Source organism: Leuciscus leuciscus (genome assembly GCF_965113295.1).
Source record: "Leuciscus leuciscus genome assembly, chromosome: 9".
NCBI classification, from domain to species: Eukaryota; Metazoa; Chordata; class Actinopteri; order Cypriniformes; family Leuciscidae; genus Leuciscus; species Leuciscus leuciscus.
Genome location: NC_138733.1, coordinates 1,989,280 through 2,009,008, shown reverse-complemented (window position 1 = coordinate 2,009,008; position 19,729 = coordinate 1,989,280). Strand labels below are relative to the sequence as shown.

The 19,729-nt window shown below is 39.3% G+C and overlaps 1 protein-coding gene and 1 long non-coding RNA gene across 9 annotated transcripts in view; both read right to left on the bottom strand.

Annotated features, from left to right (window-relative positions):
- Positions 1-19,729, bottom strand: part of LOC309506221 (protein NLRC3-like) — a 186,779-nt gene that overhangs the window by 5,706 nt on the left and 161,344 nt on the right. For 4 of the 8 annotated variants that reach the window (XM_082179927.1, XM_082179936.1, XM_082179933.1 and 1 more), the window contains one exon: positions 5,165-5,338. The exons of the other annotated variants lie outside the window; for them this stretch is intronic. In XM_082179927.1, coding sequence (XP_082036053.1) covers positions 5,165-5,338 — 174 coding nt within the window. The remainder of the gene's footprint in view (positions 1-5,164; positions 5,339-19,729) is intronic. 8 annotated transcript variants of the gene reach the window in all.
- LOC309506493 lies at positions 11,633-18,655 on the bottom strand. The gene is made up of 2 exons (XR_014208804.1): positions 18,510-18,655; positions 11,633-12,200 (listed from the first exon to the last, which is right to left on the bottom strand). It is a non-coding gene; the product is annotated as an uncharacterized lncRNA (long non-coding RNA).

Here is a 19,729-nt window from a genome sequence, read left to right as displayed (position 1 = left end):
TAGTAAGTAAGTAAGTAAAGTTTATTTATAAAGCGCTTTTCACAGATAAAATCACAAAGTGCTGTACAAGAGAATAGGTAAAACAAACAATAATAATAAAAAAAAATTATATACATATGTAAAATTAAAGTGACACTAGTAAAAACCCATCAACCAAAAGCTTTCCTAAATAAACAGGTTTTCAGATCCTTTTTTAAAAGAGACAACAGAGTCTGCCAGACGCATGGACAGGGGCAGGGCGTTCCACAGTCTGGGAGCAACAGACTGAAAAGACATGTCCCCTCGGGTCTTATAACGAGTCTTAAGGACTACAAGCAGGTTCTGGCCAGAGGACCAAAGAGTGCGGCCAGAGGAATACGGCTTCAAAAGGTCCAGGATGTACTGTGGGGCCTGACCGTTTAAGGCTCTGAAAGTCAGCACTAAAATCTTAAAATCAATCCTGAATTTTACAGGGAGCCAAAGGAGAGCCGACAAGACTGGAGTGATATGAGACCTTCGAGGGGCACCTGTTAAAAGTCTAGCAGCAGAATTTTGAACAATTTGCAGTTTGTTCAGAGCAGACTTATTCAGACAGGTGAAAACAGAGTTGCAGTAGTCAAGTCTTGTTGATATGAAAGCGTGAATTATCATTTCCAGATTTTAGATTTTAGAATTTTAGAGATGTTCCTAAGATGATAAAAGCAATTTCGGACGAGCTGTTTTGAGTGTGTCTCCAAAGACATGGCCTGGTCAAACACAACCCCCAGGTTTCTGAGGCTGGATTTGACAGAGGAGCCCAGAGAGCCAAGGTGCTGTTTGATCAGCGGGATCTTATGGTCTGGAGCAAAGATCAGCTTTTCAGTCTTGTTTGAATTTATCTGCAAGTAGTTAGTGGCCAGCCAGTCTTTGATGGAGGACACACACTCTAGGAACAGAGACAAACGATGAAACTCAGCATCATTAAAAGAACAATACAACTGGACACGTCGGCATAGAAATGATATGATACATCCTTGAAACAACCGATTATTTGACCAAGTGGCAAAATGTACAGTAAAAACAAAATAGGACCCAAAACTGACCCTTGTGCCACTCCGCAGGACAAATTGGTCACATCAGACTGTACATTGTTTACAGCAACATTAAAGGTTCTGTCATGAATATAGGAAGAGAACCACTGAAGGACAGATCCTGATAGTCCCATCTCATTATGAAGCCGATTGATCAGTATACTGTGATCCACAGTGTCAAAAGCAGAAGTCAAATCAAGAAGTACAAGTACAGTGTAGCGGCCAGAGTCTGCTGCCATCATTACATCACTAGAGACTTTGATAAGGGCTGTTTCAGTGGAGTGCAATTTTCGAAAACCAGACTGCAAAGTATCAAACAAGTTGTGCTGCTCCATAAAGGAGGTCAGCTGGCATGCCACTACTTTTTCCAAAATTTTGGAGATAAATGGAAGTTTAGATATGGGCCTATAGTTTTTAGGTTCTGAAAGGTCAAGACTGGGCTTTTTAAGGATCGGGTTTACCACAGCGTGTTTGAAGTAGCTGGGGACTGAGCCAGAAGTGACAGATTAATAATTTTTACCACACTGGGGCCGGCAATATCAAACATTTTCAACAAAAGAGTTGTTGGGACAATGTCAGCGGGGCTCAAAGACAGTTTCATATTTCCTGTTATGGTCTTCACATTCTGTAGGCTGACAGGAGTGAAGGACGACCAAGACGACACCGGTGAGAACTCAGTAGAACAAACACTTATGAGTGGAGGATTAACAGTGGCCCTAATGTCATGTACTTTGTTAAAAAAAAAAACGACAAAAAGTTGTTACAGTCCTCATGTGTGTACACAGGCACAAGAGGAGCCGAAGGTGCAGTAAGATTTTCAATGGTGTCAAACAAGACTTTTGGATTTTTCTTATTTCCTGACACAAGATTAGAAAAATAAGCTGCTTTATCAATTCATTCAGATCCAGTGTACCTCTGTGTACCCCAACATTTTCTCCAAAAACTGCAAATGTTATTCCATGGGAGGGCCTTTTTCATATCCATGGGAGGGCCTTTTTCTGTGACCCTGAAATCTTTTTAACAGGCGCTACCATATCCAAAACCGACAGACAATGGTTGTTGAAACTTTACACAAATGAATCAACATCATCACATTCAACAAAGGAGCGAGAGTCAAAAGAGGCAGAGAAATCACTAAGTGTTGTCTCACTAATGATGCGTTTTTGTGTTACAACATTACAGACAGTAGGCATCATGGTAAGTGACAAATTAAAAGAAATACAACAATGGTCACTAATTTGAAATTCTTCAACACTCAGTTTATCAATGTTTAGGCCACAAGAGAAAACCAAATCTAACGTGTGGCCTTTTTTTATGCGTGGGGCCAGAAACATGCTGTACAAAATTGAAAGAGTCCATAATAGTCAACAGTTCAGCTGCAGTCGAACAAGAGGGATCGTCAATATGCAGATTGAAGTCCCCAAGGACTAAAACGCGATCTAGTTAGATGTTAAAAACTCAGAGAAATCATCAAGAAATGTACGTGCAGGACCAGGAGGTCGGTAAACTAAAACACAGTAAAAGGGGTCTGTTTTCCCAACCTTACACATCTGCAGCTCAAAGGAGTCGAACGAAGCGGTGTCCATCAAACTGCAGCAGAAAGAATCCCGAAAGACCAGCGCAAGTCCGCTTCCGAGTCCCAAACACAGAGCAGTGCGGGGGGCATAGTTCTTTAAGATGAAAGTGCTGGTTTCTGTGCTGCCACAGAAAATCCAAGTTCTCCTTAGTGAAATGGTCATTCAGGGTAAGAGCCTTGCTCGCAATGGAGCGCGCATTGAGAAGTGCAATCCTGGTAGAGCGCGTGCGTGACAAGGGCTGGTCTGGGACAGGCTGGATGGCATGATCCGTCCGACAGGTAACCGGGCACAGGACACGCTGGCGGGGCGCACGATGGAAAGCAGGCCGGGTGGGAAAGATCCGGTCGGAGGTGCTCCACACAGGTGATGAGGCACAGACCGCGTCCCGATTTGACTCGCAGACCGGAACTGGCCTCAAGCACCGCTCACTCCCGGGAGCTTTGGATCCGTTCGGCCCAGATGAAAATCCACGCGATCCATATCAGACTGGTTAAGCTTCACCAGTGCGCGGACGCACTGAAGTGTTTTTTTTTTAAATAGTTCAAAGTTACTATCAGATTTAATGTTATTACCTTGACAAACTATACATCATTAAAAAGATATAAGACTCAAGTTTCAGTATTTGACCACTATTGTATTCTGAGAAACTTATATTGACAGTTATGTCTTAATTTGTGTCAGGAGTTATGAAATGAAAAAAATTTGTCGATACCTTTAACATGAATTATGAGCGTCAGCCGCTCCCATTCAGAGAAAAACTCCTGTGCTGTCGTCATGACAGCGCTTGACAAAACAACGTCCCTCAGTGCTTTTAGCTCAAAAATGTGCAGATTTGGAGAAATATGTACATATTCTCATAGGTTTACATCAAATTTCTATAGACAGGAATAATATTTATTGAATTTATACCCAAATGTGTCAATGTAATAATTATGAGCGCTGGATACTCTGATGTACTGTGTTTTCAATCCATACCAGCAGCCTGAGGGCGCCCTATGCACAGTATTAGTCCATATATGGAAGACATGAAGAAGTGCCATAATCATGTGACATTCCAGGAAGTCCCTGACACATACAAAGCTTCCAGAGATTACTGTAACATGCAGATAAAGACTTTGAAGACAATAAACATCTTTGCAATGATATTTGATTTACCTGGGTTCTTCGAGCCATGTCAGGTATTTTCATAATAATAGATTACATTTATAGTGTAATGCTAATCGATATAGACTTTATCATCGTGCAGAATACTATAAAATAATATATTTTCTGTCAGATTTTTTAATCTGAAGCCAAATCAGATCACAGATTATTTAAAACATTCGATTTGCGCTATAAAGTAAGTTTGGAGCACAAACATGGTTTTAATCTCATAAATTGTCGTGTATTGATGGTGTGCTAAGCTAACATGCTAGCTAGCCCTAGGTGCACCTGCCACCTAGCAGTTATTCTTTTATGAATTTTTCTAAACAGGTAAATTTAAGCATTTCATGCTTACTGAAATGTTTCTTTATTAAAGAAGGGCATTTGATACAGTTTCAAATGTGAAGTGAGAACTTTGATTAAATAAATTAGGGATTGAAACAGTGTGAATAGCCAGTCGTTAGTAATTATAATGCAGACAAAAGAAATGCATATTTAGAGCCATAAATAGGCTGGAGAGGTGTGAATGTGTGCAGGGGAGACTGACACTGTATGGGGCTCATTTGCACCACAAAACAATAGAGACAATAGACTGAATGGATGCTTTAGAAGATGACAATAAACATCAGTTGCATTTTAGAGTCTAATCAAAATAAAGTCATATGACATGATCTTGAAAAACATTTAACTAAATACAGAGTTTTAGACTTATCTTCAGATTTTAAACATAACATGGTCAGACATGTGGCTTTAGCTGCAGTGCATTTCTAGATTGATACAATGCCAACTTAAATTTTATTTTCATGAAGATTTTTTATAAAAATTAATTTCTAATAACTTTACAAAACTTTGAAGCTATTTATAATTATTTTTTTTATTATGACAATAATTAATTCTACATTAACAATAAACTGCCAGGTGTCAGCTTTCAAATGAGATCATACTTGTGCTTTTAGTACAAAGGGTTCATGAACTGGATCTGTTTCAGTTTGGGTATGCCATTTCTGGGGATTTTTCAAAAGTGGCGTTGCAGCTTAACAGGTTAAAGTAAAGGGTGTTAAATGTATATCATGATGTCAAAGTGTGTTTTTCAGTGTGACTATCAGTATTGCAGAATCACCTTAATGAGGAGAAGCTCATGTGTTCAATCATTTACAGATCAAACACAAACTCACAGCAGCAGGAGAAACAGAGCAAACACTTCAAACAGAAAAATATTATCTTACATCATATGAGCAGACGTGAAATTAATTTGATGAATTTGATCATGTTGTTTCAATAGCTTTGCTCGTAATTAATGTAATAATAGTTATTTCCACTGTATTTAATTCCATTTTGATTATATTTTATGAATTCACAGTGACAGTTTCATGTGAGAGGCACCTATGATCTTACCACAGTATCTCCAGTTTACAGTGAGGATTCTCCAGTACAGCGGAGAGCAGCTTCACTCCTGAGTCTCCTAGTTTATTCCCAGACAGAATCAGTTGTCTCAGGTGTGAGGGGTTTGATCTCAGAGCTGAAGCCAGAGCAGCACAACCTTTATCTGTGACACCACAATCATACAACCTGTAGAGTACAACACACTCTTCACTCTCTCAGATCAAAACAGAAATCTTTGTTTTCTTAATTGTGTTTATAATTTGTGCAATATCTCTTTTTTTAAACAGTGAATTCTAACAATATTCTAGAGATTATGTCTCTGTGTGAGTTAGAAAGATTATATAAAACTGATAAAATGGAATACATTGAATAATTTTTTTTTTACCATAAATATAAATGTATTAACATTTAAATTAAATTAAAATTAATATAAAAAAGTCTAAATATAAATGTTTATATACATACATTATAAATGGATGTATTTGAAAATAAATTTCTCACACAAATATTATTTTAAAAAAATGGTTACATAGATCACAAATCAGGTCAGATAGTTGGAGAGTTTAAAAGCTTAAGTGTGACACTCATGTTTTTTGTTAAACCATTAATTTATAATGTTTAAGAAATGTTATAATATTTTAACCGTGATGATTGTTCTCAGTGTTACTTACACAGCTGATCTAGTTGCTGTAACCACAGGCAGCAGCTTCTGAAGAACTTCATCTGCTGTATTTTGTGTGACACTAATTGAAAATAAAAAATAAACAAGTTAATTATTAATGCTAAAAATAATAATAATTCATAAATACCTTCCTAAACACCCTCAATTTTTTTTTATTAAACACTGCTTTATAAAGGACATGTGAAAAAGTTGTTTTAGTATCTATAACTGTAGAAGCCTTATTCAGTATTTCTGTTAGTTTTTTATTTAAGGGGCTACCGCAGGAGTTTTGAGATCTATAGTCAAAATAGACTTGACCCTCCCTTCGCCAGCAATAATCTTTTCTATGACCCTCCAAAATGATTGTGAAAAAAGGCATGACCCTCCCCGATAATTTATTGATTACTTCTGTACTGGTTTGCGCTTGGCAAAGATGTTCAGATAGCCATTGTTTTGTTTTTTTACAACCATGACAAACAACTTAACCTCTTCTTTCTCATCTTACACATCACACTCCACTGTTATGGTGGCCATTTCAGTAGATTTACTCACTAACATTGTTGTTGTAACACTAAAATATGGTAGTATCCTGCTACAGCGCACATTCTATCAGCTGCAGTTCTGGCATCTCAGTCCCAATACTGTAAAACTCGACGTACATTCACATCACATGTTACTGCAGCGGTAGAGTTCACTCACAGGACACTGCACTTATTCGCAATCGCAAAAATTCATTATTTGCTTGTGCTTTAAAACTTAGCTGGGTAAACATTTCATTGGCGTTCTGTTCTGACATGATGCACTTTTTCTGAGCATGAACGCCCAAAGCACTCGCGCACTGTCAAACTGCGCCAAACTGGATTTTTGTTGGGTCAGACCCATCTGCTAGCGATGGGGGGCTGAGACAGAGAGAGCTACATGGAAAAATATGCACCAAACAAGCCACTTTGAAATGTTGCTGTTTTCATGAATACAAAAGTTGGGTGACCCTCCCCCTAGACTAAAAAAAGTTGAATGACCTTCCCCTCAACAAAGAATAAAAATACATAACCCTCCCCTATTTTCCTCCAGTGGTCCATCCTATAAATTCCAAACGGTCCCTTAGTCTACATTTATACTACAACACTATTTTGACATATCAGATTTTTTTTGTCCTGTCAGATGCATATATTTTCCTGAATCAAGAAGTATTTTGTGTTAAACAAGTTGTTTTTGAAATGAGAAGTAAGCTAATTGTAATAAAGTCACATAAGCTGCCACCGCTGGGGAAGCAGCACTGGTGCGCGTACACACGTACACAAACACACACACACAGTGTGACCTCATTCATCCACGTCTTGTTCCTCCCTCACATTGCCGCTATCATAGGAGCGGGTGCACACGAGATGCTGATAGCACATGGACATTCACCCATTTCTCCACTCTCCCTTCCATATCCATTTCTCTGTCATTTCATACACTTACACTGCACTGTCTCGTCGTTTCGTCCCTGTGTTGTGTGTCTGTGTGGGCGTATTCAGTCTACCAGCGGAAAGTTGCGCCGGCCAAACCGAACGATCAAGCGGCAGCCATAGATGACGTCACAGCCGGAAAGAGTGCCTGCGAGTGCGAGTGAGCAAGCGAGCGTGAGGGAGGTCTGCGGTCTTGGCCATTAGTTGATTTACTTGTTTTTGTGTAGGTCAGTGGTTCTCAACCTCTCCTGCAGGGACCCCCTGACAGGCCATGTTTCTGTTTTAACCCTGAAATGGCACACCTGATTCAATTAATTAAAGGCTTAATGAGTAGTTGACTAATTGATTAATTGACTAATTCCTACTCTTCCTACTCTAATAACTATTCATTAATTGAATCAGGTGTGCCATTTCAGGGTTAAAACAGAAACATGGCCTGTCAGGGGGTCCCTGCAGGAGAGGTTGAGAACCATTGGTGTAGGTAATACGTTGTCAAATATGTTTAAACTTAAATAAACTACCTATACAAGTAGTTATGTCTCTTTGTATTAATTTGGCCTGTTATTGACGTAATGCGCGTCATTGACAAAATGCGCAACCAGATGTTCGAATAGTTCGAATATGTGTTTTTTTTAGAGGGAATATTCGAAGGTCATTTTTGAGCAATTTTGACAGCCCTAGTAAGTGACTTTTTCCTTGTCAGTGGTGTAAAATATGTAGTTAGATTGTTTCATGTAACTTAGTTCTTCTCCCTCGCTGTGTTATGGCTTTGCTATGTGGGGATAAATGTGCTGGTTACGTTCGTGAGACAATCAGCTGATTAGTAATTGACCGTAAAACACTAACGTTAGCCTACAGCATAACAGCTCATATTAGCCAACTAAACTTTTATTACCCTGTTAGAAAAAAATTGTAGTTGGATAGTTTCATGTGGTTCTTCTCCCTCGCTGTGTTGTGGATTTGCTATGTGGGGAGAAATGTGCTGGTTATGTTCGTGAGACAATCAGCTGATTAGTATTATTATATTACATACTCAGACGACGACATCTTTTATCCTACGTCGGCCACCGTAGCTTCTCCTTCGAGTTTGCAAAGGGAGGGATAGGCGGTGAGTGACTAGCTGTTTGCAATTCGCAAACCTCACCACTAGATGCCCTAAAAATTACACACTGCACCTTTAATGTAAAATGTTTTTCTCTTTTTAAGATTATCTTGCAATAGTGAAAGATTTTTGACAAGTGTCGCATGTTTTCTTGCGTTGCTGAATGTTGGACTCATGAACAATAATCACGTTGTTTGTAGTCGCCCAAACTGATTAGCCGGAACCAAAACGCAGACAGTGAAAGAATGGATTTGCCGTTTAGCGCGAGTCCTGATGGCTGTGAAGCGGGAGCGAATGCCGGTAGAGGATTCTGCTGGGTCTTAAAGCCTTCCGCGAACGTCTATGTTTGCAAATCAAACAAAGATTTGTCTCAAAGAAGAAATGGTTAATTCTCAATTTAGAGTGTATGCCTGAAAATACGCTGAAAGTTGCTCAAAATCTTTCTTTTTAGAAAACTCTGTGTACAGAAACAATGTTCTCAATGCTCAAGTTCATGTGTAGAGCCCCTGGTGATACTTTGAGCAAAGTTTCATGTTGTGTCGAGCCTTCTTAGTGTTTTGAAAATAGCGATTTTTGATGCTATCATAGAAGTGCCCCAAGCACTCCCATTCAAAAGGCAAATTGACTGAAAATGAAAATAAGGTCAAACTTAAAAGTGGTGTTTCCATTCTAATTATGCTTTTAAACGAAAATTTGCCTCGGGTAGATTAACAAAAAGACCCTAGGTGTCATTTTGGAGAGAGTTACCCTTTAAACACCTCTAATCTATTAGTTTATTTTTGTTCATAATGTTTTAGACAGTAATGATTGTATTCAGTGTTACTTACCGATCATTTCTGTCTCCAATTAAGCTCTTCAGGTAAAACGTCTGCAGTGTCTCCTCTGAGGACAACAACACAACCACTAAAGCTGACCACTGAGACGAGGAGAGTTTCACATCAAGTAATCCTCCAGAGCTCGTATGAGGTTCAGCTTCGTTCACTAGAGAAAGATCACCCTTTCATTCAGACAGTGAAACAGATTGATGTATTTATCTGGAGAGGGATTCTCACTGATCTTTTCTTTGATATAGTCAACTGTTTCCTCATTGTTGTGAGAGCTGTTTGCTGTCCGTGTCTTTAGTTCTTGTAAGAGACTCTGATTAGACTCCACTGACAGACCCAGAAGGAAACGAAGGAAAAGGTCCAGATGCCCATTTTTACTGTCTAAAGCCTCATCCACGGCTCTCTGATGGAGATCAGATAGGGAAACTTTGTCTCTATTAGTTGGTTTGGTAATCTGGTCAAACACATTGATGTTATTGTTGATAAAGGAGAGATGCACATATAGAGCTGCTAGATGTTCTTGAATGCTCAGATGAACAAAGCTGAAGACTTTCCCCTGATACAAGCCCAACTCCTCTCTGAAGATCTGAGTGCACAATCCTGAGTAAACTGATGCTTCTGTCACATCAATGCCACACTCGCTCAGGTCTTCCTCATAGAAGATCAGGTTGCCTTTCACAAGCTGCCGATAAGCCAGTTTCCCCAGTTTGACAATCATGTCTTCATCTTTCACTTTCTTCTCAAAGTCCTTCTCATGTTTGATGTTGGTCTGAATGATCAGGAAGTGTGTGTACATTTGAGTGAGAGTCTTGGGAATCTCTCCTCTCTCTGCTTCACTCAACATCTTCTCTAGAACAGTGGCTGAGATCCAGCAGAACACTGGGATGTGGCACATAATAAAGAGGCTCCTTGAGGACTTCAGGTGTGAGATGATCCTGTCGGCTAGACTCTGATCACTGATTCTCTTCCTGAAGTATTCCTCCTTCTGTGTGTCACTGAAGCCTCGTACCTCTCTCACTCGATGGACACACTCAGAGGGGACGAGATCCGCTGCTGCTGGTCTGGAGGTGATCCAGATGAGAGCAGAGGGAAGCAGATTCCCCACAATGAGGTTCGTCAGCAGCTCGTCCACTGAGGCTGATTCAGTCACATCACACAACCTCACATCGCTCTGAAAATCCAGAGACAGGCGACACTCATCCAGACCATCAAAGATGAACAACACTTTATACTCATCACTGGATATGTCCATTTCTTTTGTTTCAGGGAAAAAGCGATGAAGAAGATCTGAAAGACTGAGTGTTTTGTCCTTCATCAAGTTGAGCTCTCTGAAAGCAAGTGGAAATATGAGCTGGACGTCCTGATTCTCTTTCCCTTCAGCCCAGTCCAGGATGAGCTTCTGCACAGAGACTGTTTTCCCAATGCCAGCGACTCCCTTTGTCAGCACAGTTCTGATGGGTTTGTCTTGTCCAGGTAAAGGTGTAAAGATGTCACTGCATTTGATCGGTGTGTCCTCTGTTTCTGCTCTCCTGGACTGTGTCTCAATCTGTCTCACCTCATGCTCATTATTGATCTCTCCACTTTCACTCTCTGTGATATAGAGCTCTGTGTAGATCTCGTTCAGGAGTGTTGGGTTTCCCTGCTTTGATATTCCCTCACACAAACACTCAAACTTCTGTCTCAGATTTGATCTCAATGTGTTGAGGACTTCAGCCGGTTTAGAGTCATTGCTGTATGATTCAAATACCACATTATTACACAAGTCAGAGAAGTAAATAGCAATGAATTACAAAATGGATTATTTGTTTGCTGTATTACGGGACAAGAACATCATTGGGTTTCTGAAATGTTTCTATCATTAATCATGTGTTTGAGTGATACACCACACATCACTCAAACACATGATTAATGATAGAAACATTTCAGAAACCCAATGATGTTCTTTTGCAGCACCTAAAATTTTGAATTGCAGCACCTAAAATTAAACAACAACAGCAACAAAAGTCCTGCATTTTACCTGAAACCAGGACACATGCTTTCATTAAAGTCTTGTGGTTGAATCACAGGCTTGTACACAGTTTTGTTTTTAACTGGTCTGGATAGAAGATTTGACCTTAAATCAGAATGAAGAGGGTAAAGAATCAGACACACTGATATTGATGTAATTGTGTCATTAACTGAGTAACAGACCAACAGCTTTTACAGGATGTGAATGTATTAACAATACAATACATAGAGCTTTACACAAGAGCACAATGATGATCATTAATAGACTGAAACTTACAGGATTTGAACTTGGAATTATTCGGTTCAAATTCAGACCATTAAACTGCTGTATATTAATTATTAATAATTTAATAAAAATCAAATACTATAAGTATAACTTTTGATATACCTGAGATCAGACTGTGTGTCTCCACTCTTAAACACTGGTGGCTGATCCATAGACCAGTTACTCTTCATAGACACACAGCTGGACTCTGGGTTTGAGCTCTTCTGCTGGACTGAACTGGTTTTCAAACTAAATAAAATAAAAAGCAGACAGATTTATAAATGTTGTGCACTTTTACTGGAAACTTCTGTCTTAGGAAAGACCAGGGAGTGTTGTTACACTTTTGCTTTAGCGTCTGTAACTCTTTGAGAAAACTTTTTTTTTTTTACTTTTTGAGAAATTAACTCACTGGTTTGCAAATGTTAAGCATGATTTAAAAAAATTTAACAAAGTAATATTAGGAATTATGAATTCAAAACAAACAAATTGAAAACAACTATAGAAGTATAGAATGATTTAACATCAACCACGATCACATGACTCTTCTCAACGGCACAATGGAGGACGAAGACTCAATCGACTAAAGAGACCAATGTTTGGCTGAGCTTTAAAGATAAACCACCTTACTGTACTCTAGTAACGGTGCTCTTGCTGTGAAACATCACTGTTCTGACCAGACACTGTGAAGCTTTCAACAAATCTGAACCAGCGGTTAGGAAAATACACTCAATTTTACACCTACTCCATTATATAAAGTAGAGGTGTGTGATATCACAATTTTTGATCATGGACGACTAAAATGTCTCCACGATCTGCTTTTGACAAAATATCGTAGTGTCGTGTTACAGTGCATTCTATCAGTTCAGTTCTGACACCTCCGTCTCTACAGGCGGAGGTAGAGTTACACTCACGGACTGAGTGATACTGGACTAAGTTATCTTTCAACTCTTATTGAGCTAAAACTGTCAAATACACACAAGGTTTGCTAATGTTGTTCCAAACCTGTATTAATTCTTTCTTGTGCTGAACACAAAAGATGATATTTTGAAGAATGTGGGAATCCAAACAGTTGATGTTCCCCATTGACTTCCACAGTAGGAAACAATGAACTATGGAAGTCACTGGGGATCAACTACTGTTTGGATACCCACATTTTTCAAAATAACTTTTAATTACAACAGAAGAATGACATTTATTCAGGTTTAAAAAAAAAAGAGAAAATCTTTCACTGCTCTTGACTGAAACTTAATTAGTAGCTTTAATAAGAATCAGTGTATAATTTTTACAGTGAAGTCTATGTAATGTTTTATGTTTATATTTGTTAATAAAATTTTTCTCTTGCTACTGTTTAATACATCTACTGTAGTTGAACAAATAAAGCACTGTTTATTTCATTTGTATATCATGTTGTGTATATAATGTGTACCTTTGTTCTTATTTTTTAATAACAAGTTTTTATCTTCGCCACTTTGGCCTAAATGTCTTTCTAAATGTTTGCCATTCTGTTTATTTAATATTTTGTTACATTGTAAGGCTCTGTTTTTAAAATAGGAACATTAATTTGGCTGTAATGCTCAGTCACTTACAAAATAGTAAAACCAACAAAAAAAAAAAGAATCGTGATAAAATTGTGATTTTCCTGTAAAAATCGTGATATATGATATTTCTGCCATATCTCCCACCCCTAATATAAAGGTGGACAAAATCTCAGCTTACATTTACTTGACGTCAAGTCAAGTCACCATTTATATAGCACTTTTTAGAATAGATTGTTTCAAAGCAGCTTTATAGTGATAATAGGAGATTAAAGTAACAGAGATTGTTTTGGCTTTACAGCAGCTCTAGAATAAAGTTACTGTCCAGCTAAAGTTAGTTTTGATTGATTCACTTCCGTTGCAACGATCATTAGTTATTAACTTAGTGTCGCTAACACGACACCGTTCTAACAGAAAACCCTTAATGCGCTCCGGCCGCTCATTCACACAACAACAGTGTTTGACGCTCGAGAACACAAACCCTGAAATAGTTCCAATGTGCAAGCGTTGAAATATTTCGAAAAGCATCATCTGATGATGATGATGATGATGATGATGATGATAGTTTATTTGTCATTGCATATCTCTACACAACGAAATTAAGATGACATCAATCACTCAGTTAGCAGCCTAGGGGATAAAAGTAACACCGTCAACAACAGTTCATAGATAAATATATATTAAAAAAAAAAAAATATATATATATATATTTAAAATGGATTAATAAAACTAAAACAATTATAAAACACAATATAAAACAAGTCCGGATTTACTTAGTCTTTCAACCTTTCAGCAGTTCATTAATGGCCCTTGGAAAAAAACTGTTTCTCATGCGGTTTGTCCGCGCCCTCATGACCCTGAGCCGGCCTGACGGTAAGGTGTCAAACAGAGTGTAGCCAGGATGTGTAGGATCCGCCCTGATGCTTGCAGCTCTTCTCTGCAGCCTACTGGAGTAGATGTCGTCAAGGCTCAGAAGAGGTGCCCCAATGATTCTCTGGGCAGTTTTAATTACCCGCTGCAGGTCTTTTTTCTCCTCAACAGTGCAGCTGGAAAACCACACTGTACAGCTGTAAGCCAGCACACTCTCTATTGTGCATCTGTAAAAGTTTATGAGGAGTGTCTGCGGGAGCCCAGTGCGTCTTAGGGTGCGCAGGAAAAAAAGTCTCTGCTGAGCTTTTTTCCCTAGCTCTTTGGTGTTTACTCCCCAGGTCAGATCCTCCGCCAGATGCAGCCCCAAGTATCTGAAGCTTCGGACCTGTTCCACCTCCTCTCCATGTATCTCGAGAATTTCATGTTTGTTGTTTTTACATTTTCTAAAATCAATTATGATTTCTTTTGTTTTCTTTGTATTAAGAATTAAATTGTTCCTGCTACACCATGATACAAGTGATTGGACCTCCTCCCTGTAAGCGGTCTCATCATTGTTGGTTACCAGCCCCACCACAGCTGTGTCATCTGCAAATTTGAAAATGGAATTTGAGTCATGAATGGCAAAACAGTCATAAGTGAATAGTGAGTAAAGGAGCGGACTAAGAACACAACCCTGGGGAGTGCCGGTGTTAAGGATGGTGGTGGAGGAGGTGATATTTCCAAGTCTGACATGCTGGGGTCTGTCAGTAAGAAAGTTCTTAATCCACTTGCAGAGGTGAGAGTCCAGGCCAAGTAATAGCAGTTTGTTGACTAGTTTGCTGGTATTAATGGTGTTAAAAGCTGAACTGAAGTCAACAAAAAGCATCCTGACATATGTGTTGGGGTTCTCCAGGTGAGTGAGGGCAGTGTGAAGTGCGAGTGAAATGGCATCATCAGTGCATCTGTTGGCTCTATAGGCAAATTGGTGTTGGTCCAGATTTGCTGGAATCTCCGTGTGAACTTATAAAAGGTGAATATGTGAAAGGGCTGACGGCGAGCACATGCGTATTACGTGTTTAGTCTATAGGTATGCGCTACAGAATATATGTGCGCAGGCGTGTAGTCCTTAAATTGAACTCACCAAATTACTTGTCATTGATGTCATGGCTAGTATTAGACTGACTGACTTTGATAAATTATGCTTCTAATTCAAAAGTGTCATACTATAAGCATAACTTTTATAGAAATGATATACCTGAGATTAGGCCGTTTGTCTCCACTCTTAAATGCTGGTGGCGGATCCATAGAGCGGTTACTCTTCATAGACACACAGCTGGACTCTGGTTTTGATCTCTTCTGCTGGACTGAACTGGTTTCAAAACTAAGTAAAATAAAATAAAAACATACAGGCTTATAAATCTTGTGCACTTTTACTGGAATCTTCTGTCTTGGGAAAGACCAGGGAGTGTTGTTACACTTTTGCTTTAGCGTCTGTAACTCAGTGTGTTTTGCACTGTTTCAAACATTGATTACAATTATTTCGAGAAATTAACTCACTGGTTTGCAAATGTTAAGCATGATTCAAAAATGTTTAAAAAAATTTAACAAAGCGACAGAGAAAACCGGTAATATTAGGAATTATGAATTCAAAACAAACAAATTGAAAACTTGAAATTCTATAGAATTATAGAATGATTCAACTCAGGTGAACATCAACCACAATCACATGACTCTTTTCAACTGCACAATGGAGGACGAAGACTCAACCGACTAAAGAGACCAATGTTTGGCTGATCTTTAAAGGAACACGCCAACTTTTTGGGACTTTAGCTTATTCGCCGTGTCCCCCAGAGTTAGAGAAATCCATATCCTTCTCATCTCCGTGCGTGCCGTAACTCTGTCTGACGCACCCACCGCTAGCCTAGCTTAGCTCAAAGACTGGAGGTAAACGTGTACAAATAACAAGGTAACATGAGACACAGCGATCTTCTAACCGTATACATACTGGGAACTATATTCTCAGAAGGCGAAGCACTGCTACTTCTGCGGATTGATTTACTCCAACTCTGAGCGAACTCTCTACTCCTCACCACGGGGCTTTGCTGCGATCAAATCACTCCGCAGAAGAAGCAGTGCTTCTATACCAGTATGTATAGGTTAGAAGATGTCTGTGCCTCATGTGACCTTATTATTTGTACACGCTGTGACTATACAAATCACAACATGTAAATAGGAAAATGTTGGTGTTATTTTGTCACTTATTGGGAGCAGATAGATAGATGGATAGATAGAGAGATAGATAGAGAGATAGATAGATAGATAGATAGATAGATAGATAGATAGAGTCTTTATTATCCCATAGGGATAATCATTTCCACACATTCTTTCCTTCTTCCATAGCACAGAAATATCACATATGAGAAACACATAGAACACGTAACACATATCCAAATACATATACAAACACACAGCTCAATAAGACACTCATATAAACACGTCAGATATGAAAACTACAAGGCAACTGAGGTGGGGGGTGACAGTATTACAGTTTGTTCAGTGCTGTGATGGCGGTGGGGACAAAACTTTTTTTGAAATGGGCTTTAGTCCAGGTTAGTGCTCTGTATCTGCGACCAGATGGGAGTAGTGTGAAGAATTTATTCAGGGGATGGTCTATGTCAGCTGCTATTGCGCGTGCTAGGCGTGTGATGGCTGTGTCATTCATGTCCGATAGCCTGGGTGTGGGGAGACTGTAGCCTGGTTAAAACCACACCATTCTCAGTAGTAACTGAGTTATGGTCTGGCAAAGCTTCTTTAAAGGAGAACTCTGTAACTCTAGCGAACTCTAGTCACTTCTTCGCTGATTTTCCCTTTTGTTGTCACATGTTTTCCCCACGAGCTCCCCCTACAGCTGTGGGGGGGCGTATATTTCACAACACGGTCGTAAAAAACTCACTTGTGGCGGCCTCCTCCCCCTCTCTACCGCTGCTCATGTGCGTTTGTTTTGATCGGAGCAAGCAAACTGTATCGCGAGGAGCTATGTCTACCGAGGTGGGTAATCTGGTAATACATCATACATGCGTGTGTGTTTATGTCGAATTGCCGTAAAGCAATTTGTGTTTCGCGCTCGTTCTCGTTCTAGTTCTCGCTTCTCACGAGACTTCCAATTTCACTTTGCCGGGACGGCAGTGCGCAAGTTGCAAGGTTGGTTTTCCGCCTGGGAACGCTGGGGGGAGCGGGGAAAGTCACCAATATCACCAGAACAGGTTGTTTAACCATCCAAATGATTTCTAGACAGTTTTATTAAGTTAAAAAAGTTACCAAGTTCTCCTTTAATAACTCATTTCCAAAGGGGCGTCACCAACGGACGTCGCTCAAATGCCTCTGGGTGCAATTGGATAGACCTAAAACTCCTAAAACCAATCAGAGCGATCCTCATTGTGTAAAGCCATATGCTGCGTCCCAATTCGCCTAAGTTACACTACGCCATAAAAGTATGTACTCTTTTTGTGAAGAAAATGTATTTACTTTTGAATGTGTAGCAAAAAAGTAGGCAAGCTTTGGGACATACTACTTCGTCATCTTTATCGGACGGATCTGTCGCGTGCGTCCCGTCACGTAAACTGCCCTGTCAATCATCTTGTCACAGTTAAAATCCTCTATTAAATCTAATTTAATTTCCTACCGTTTCGGAGAGAAATGTAGCAGCACGTTCATCTGCCAGTGGGTCTTTCATGGAGACTGTCCTCATGTGTTTGCAATTTGAATATAATAATGCATTTAAAAGTTGGTGCGCTTCACCGACGGACGTCGCTCAAATGCCTCTGGGCGCAATTGGATAGGCTAGACCTAAAACCAATCTGAGCGATCATCATCGTGTAAAGCCCGCCTCAACGTTTCTGATTGGTGCCGCGATTTCGACGGCATGGAAATGGGCTTGAATGAGCTCTTTGCCAGACTACTTGCAGAGCAAATCTAAATTTGCCGGAAGTTGTCTGGGTTTTCCCAGGCTAGGGAGACTGATAATCTTGGAGGCAATATGTGTGATTTTAGGGAGTTTGTTTTTGCAGGTGGCGGTTAGCATTGTGTAGAAACAGGTTGAGCAACAGGTGTTTTACCGTTCGTTGAGAGCTTGAATAATAGACACTCCAGCCCAGTTGGTGGAGGAGTAATAGCGTACCTCACAGCACATCCAATACAAGTCAATGGAGTTGGACAAAAACTACGATAAAACCTGTTGGAAAGCATCTTTTGCAGCGATTTTTGTGCGAGCATATCAGTGAACACCCCAGACCACTCGGTGAGTTTCACGTCTTTGTAAACGAAAGTTTAATGCGTTTTTAGGAAGGATTGTTCCAGTGCACATATGCAGCCATTCTGGGGGTGGGGGGGGGGGGGGGGGGGGGAAGCGAAAGAAACCTAAAATTCTCGGGACAGCAGCATGTGTCCAAATTTTAATCTTAACCGTTCTATTTCATCAGAAACGATCTGTAAACAGGGCTTTAAGTGTAAAATACCGAACTTGTCCTTTAAGTGCCAGAAAGTCGGCGTGTTTCTTTAAAGATAAACCACCTTACTGTACTCGTGTAACGTGATCTTGCTGTGAAACATCACTGTTCTGACCAGACACTGTGAAGCTTCAACAAATCTGAACCAGTGGTTACACCTACTCCATTATATAAAGGTGGAAAAAATCTCAGCTTACACTTACTTGATGTCATTGCTAGTAATAGACTGACTGAGATAAATTATGCTTCTAATTCAAAAGTGTCATACTATAAGCACATATTTTATATAATTTTTTTTATTTTATATAACCTGAGATTAGGCCGTTTGTCACTCTTAAATATTATTGGCGGATTCATAGACTGGTTACTCTTCATAGACACACAGCTGGACTCTGGGTTTGAGCTCTTCTGCTGGACTGAACTGGAACAGAGAACAGATTCAGTTTAATCCTTTAGATTATTGTGTTCATTCTTTATGAGAGGAACCATATTAATATGAACACACTCATCTTTCATCAAAAAGCACTTTGATGAAACTTTATGATCTTTCTATTTAATATTTCATGTTAGTTTGAAAACAAAAACTGAGCAAAAATAAGCAAAACATTTTTTTGTAATACAAATTTTCTGTGATGTAATACAATATTTAATAGTGTTTGTTGAAAGTACCTGCATCCTGGAGAAAAATCTCCATCTCTGGATCCTTGTGAATCAGCCATGATGAAGATACAGGAGAATCTGATGAGTTTGATCTCCTCCACTGACTCTGAATTAAGAAACATTCGCACACTAAATTATATGATTAAATTAAACAACATTCATAATTTAGCTGAACATATCTGGAATGTGGGAGAAAAAGGACCACGTGACTGCGTTAACTCACGCTCATTGGGCCTTTACACACAAACAAGTCGACCAATGGATTTAGAATTTTATGAAAAATAACGGACACCGAGAAACGCTGATTGAACATGTTCAGGTGAAAAAGAAACCAAATCTCGACCCACATCGACACACACTGATCCAATAAAAAAAAAAAAATAAAAAAAAAAAAGTTTTTCTGTGAGGTGTGATTTGGCCTATGCATGTTTACACGTAAACTGTTAAACTTCTGAAGAGTCACAAACATCACGAAACACAAAAGAAACCTCGAAGTGAAAGAAACCCTTAATTCAAGATTTTATGTCAAACAAACAATCAATTAATATGATAGTCACACATGAACACTCACCTTGATCAAACTTTTACAAGATACAGGATCTCAAATCCTCCAGCTTTAACATCATAAAGATACACGGAAATTCCTTCTTAAACGTTGATAAACACTTTGATGCTCTGTTTTTCCGTGTCGTATTCGTATTTTTCCTCCTCAAAATGG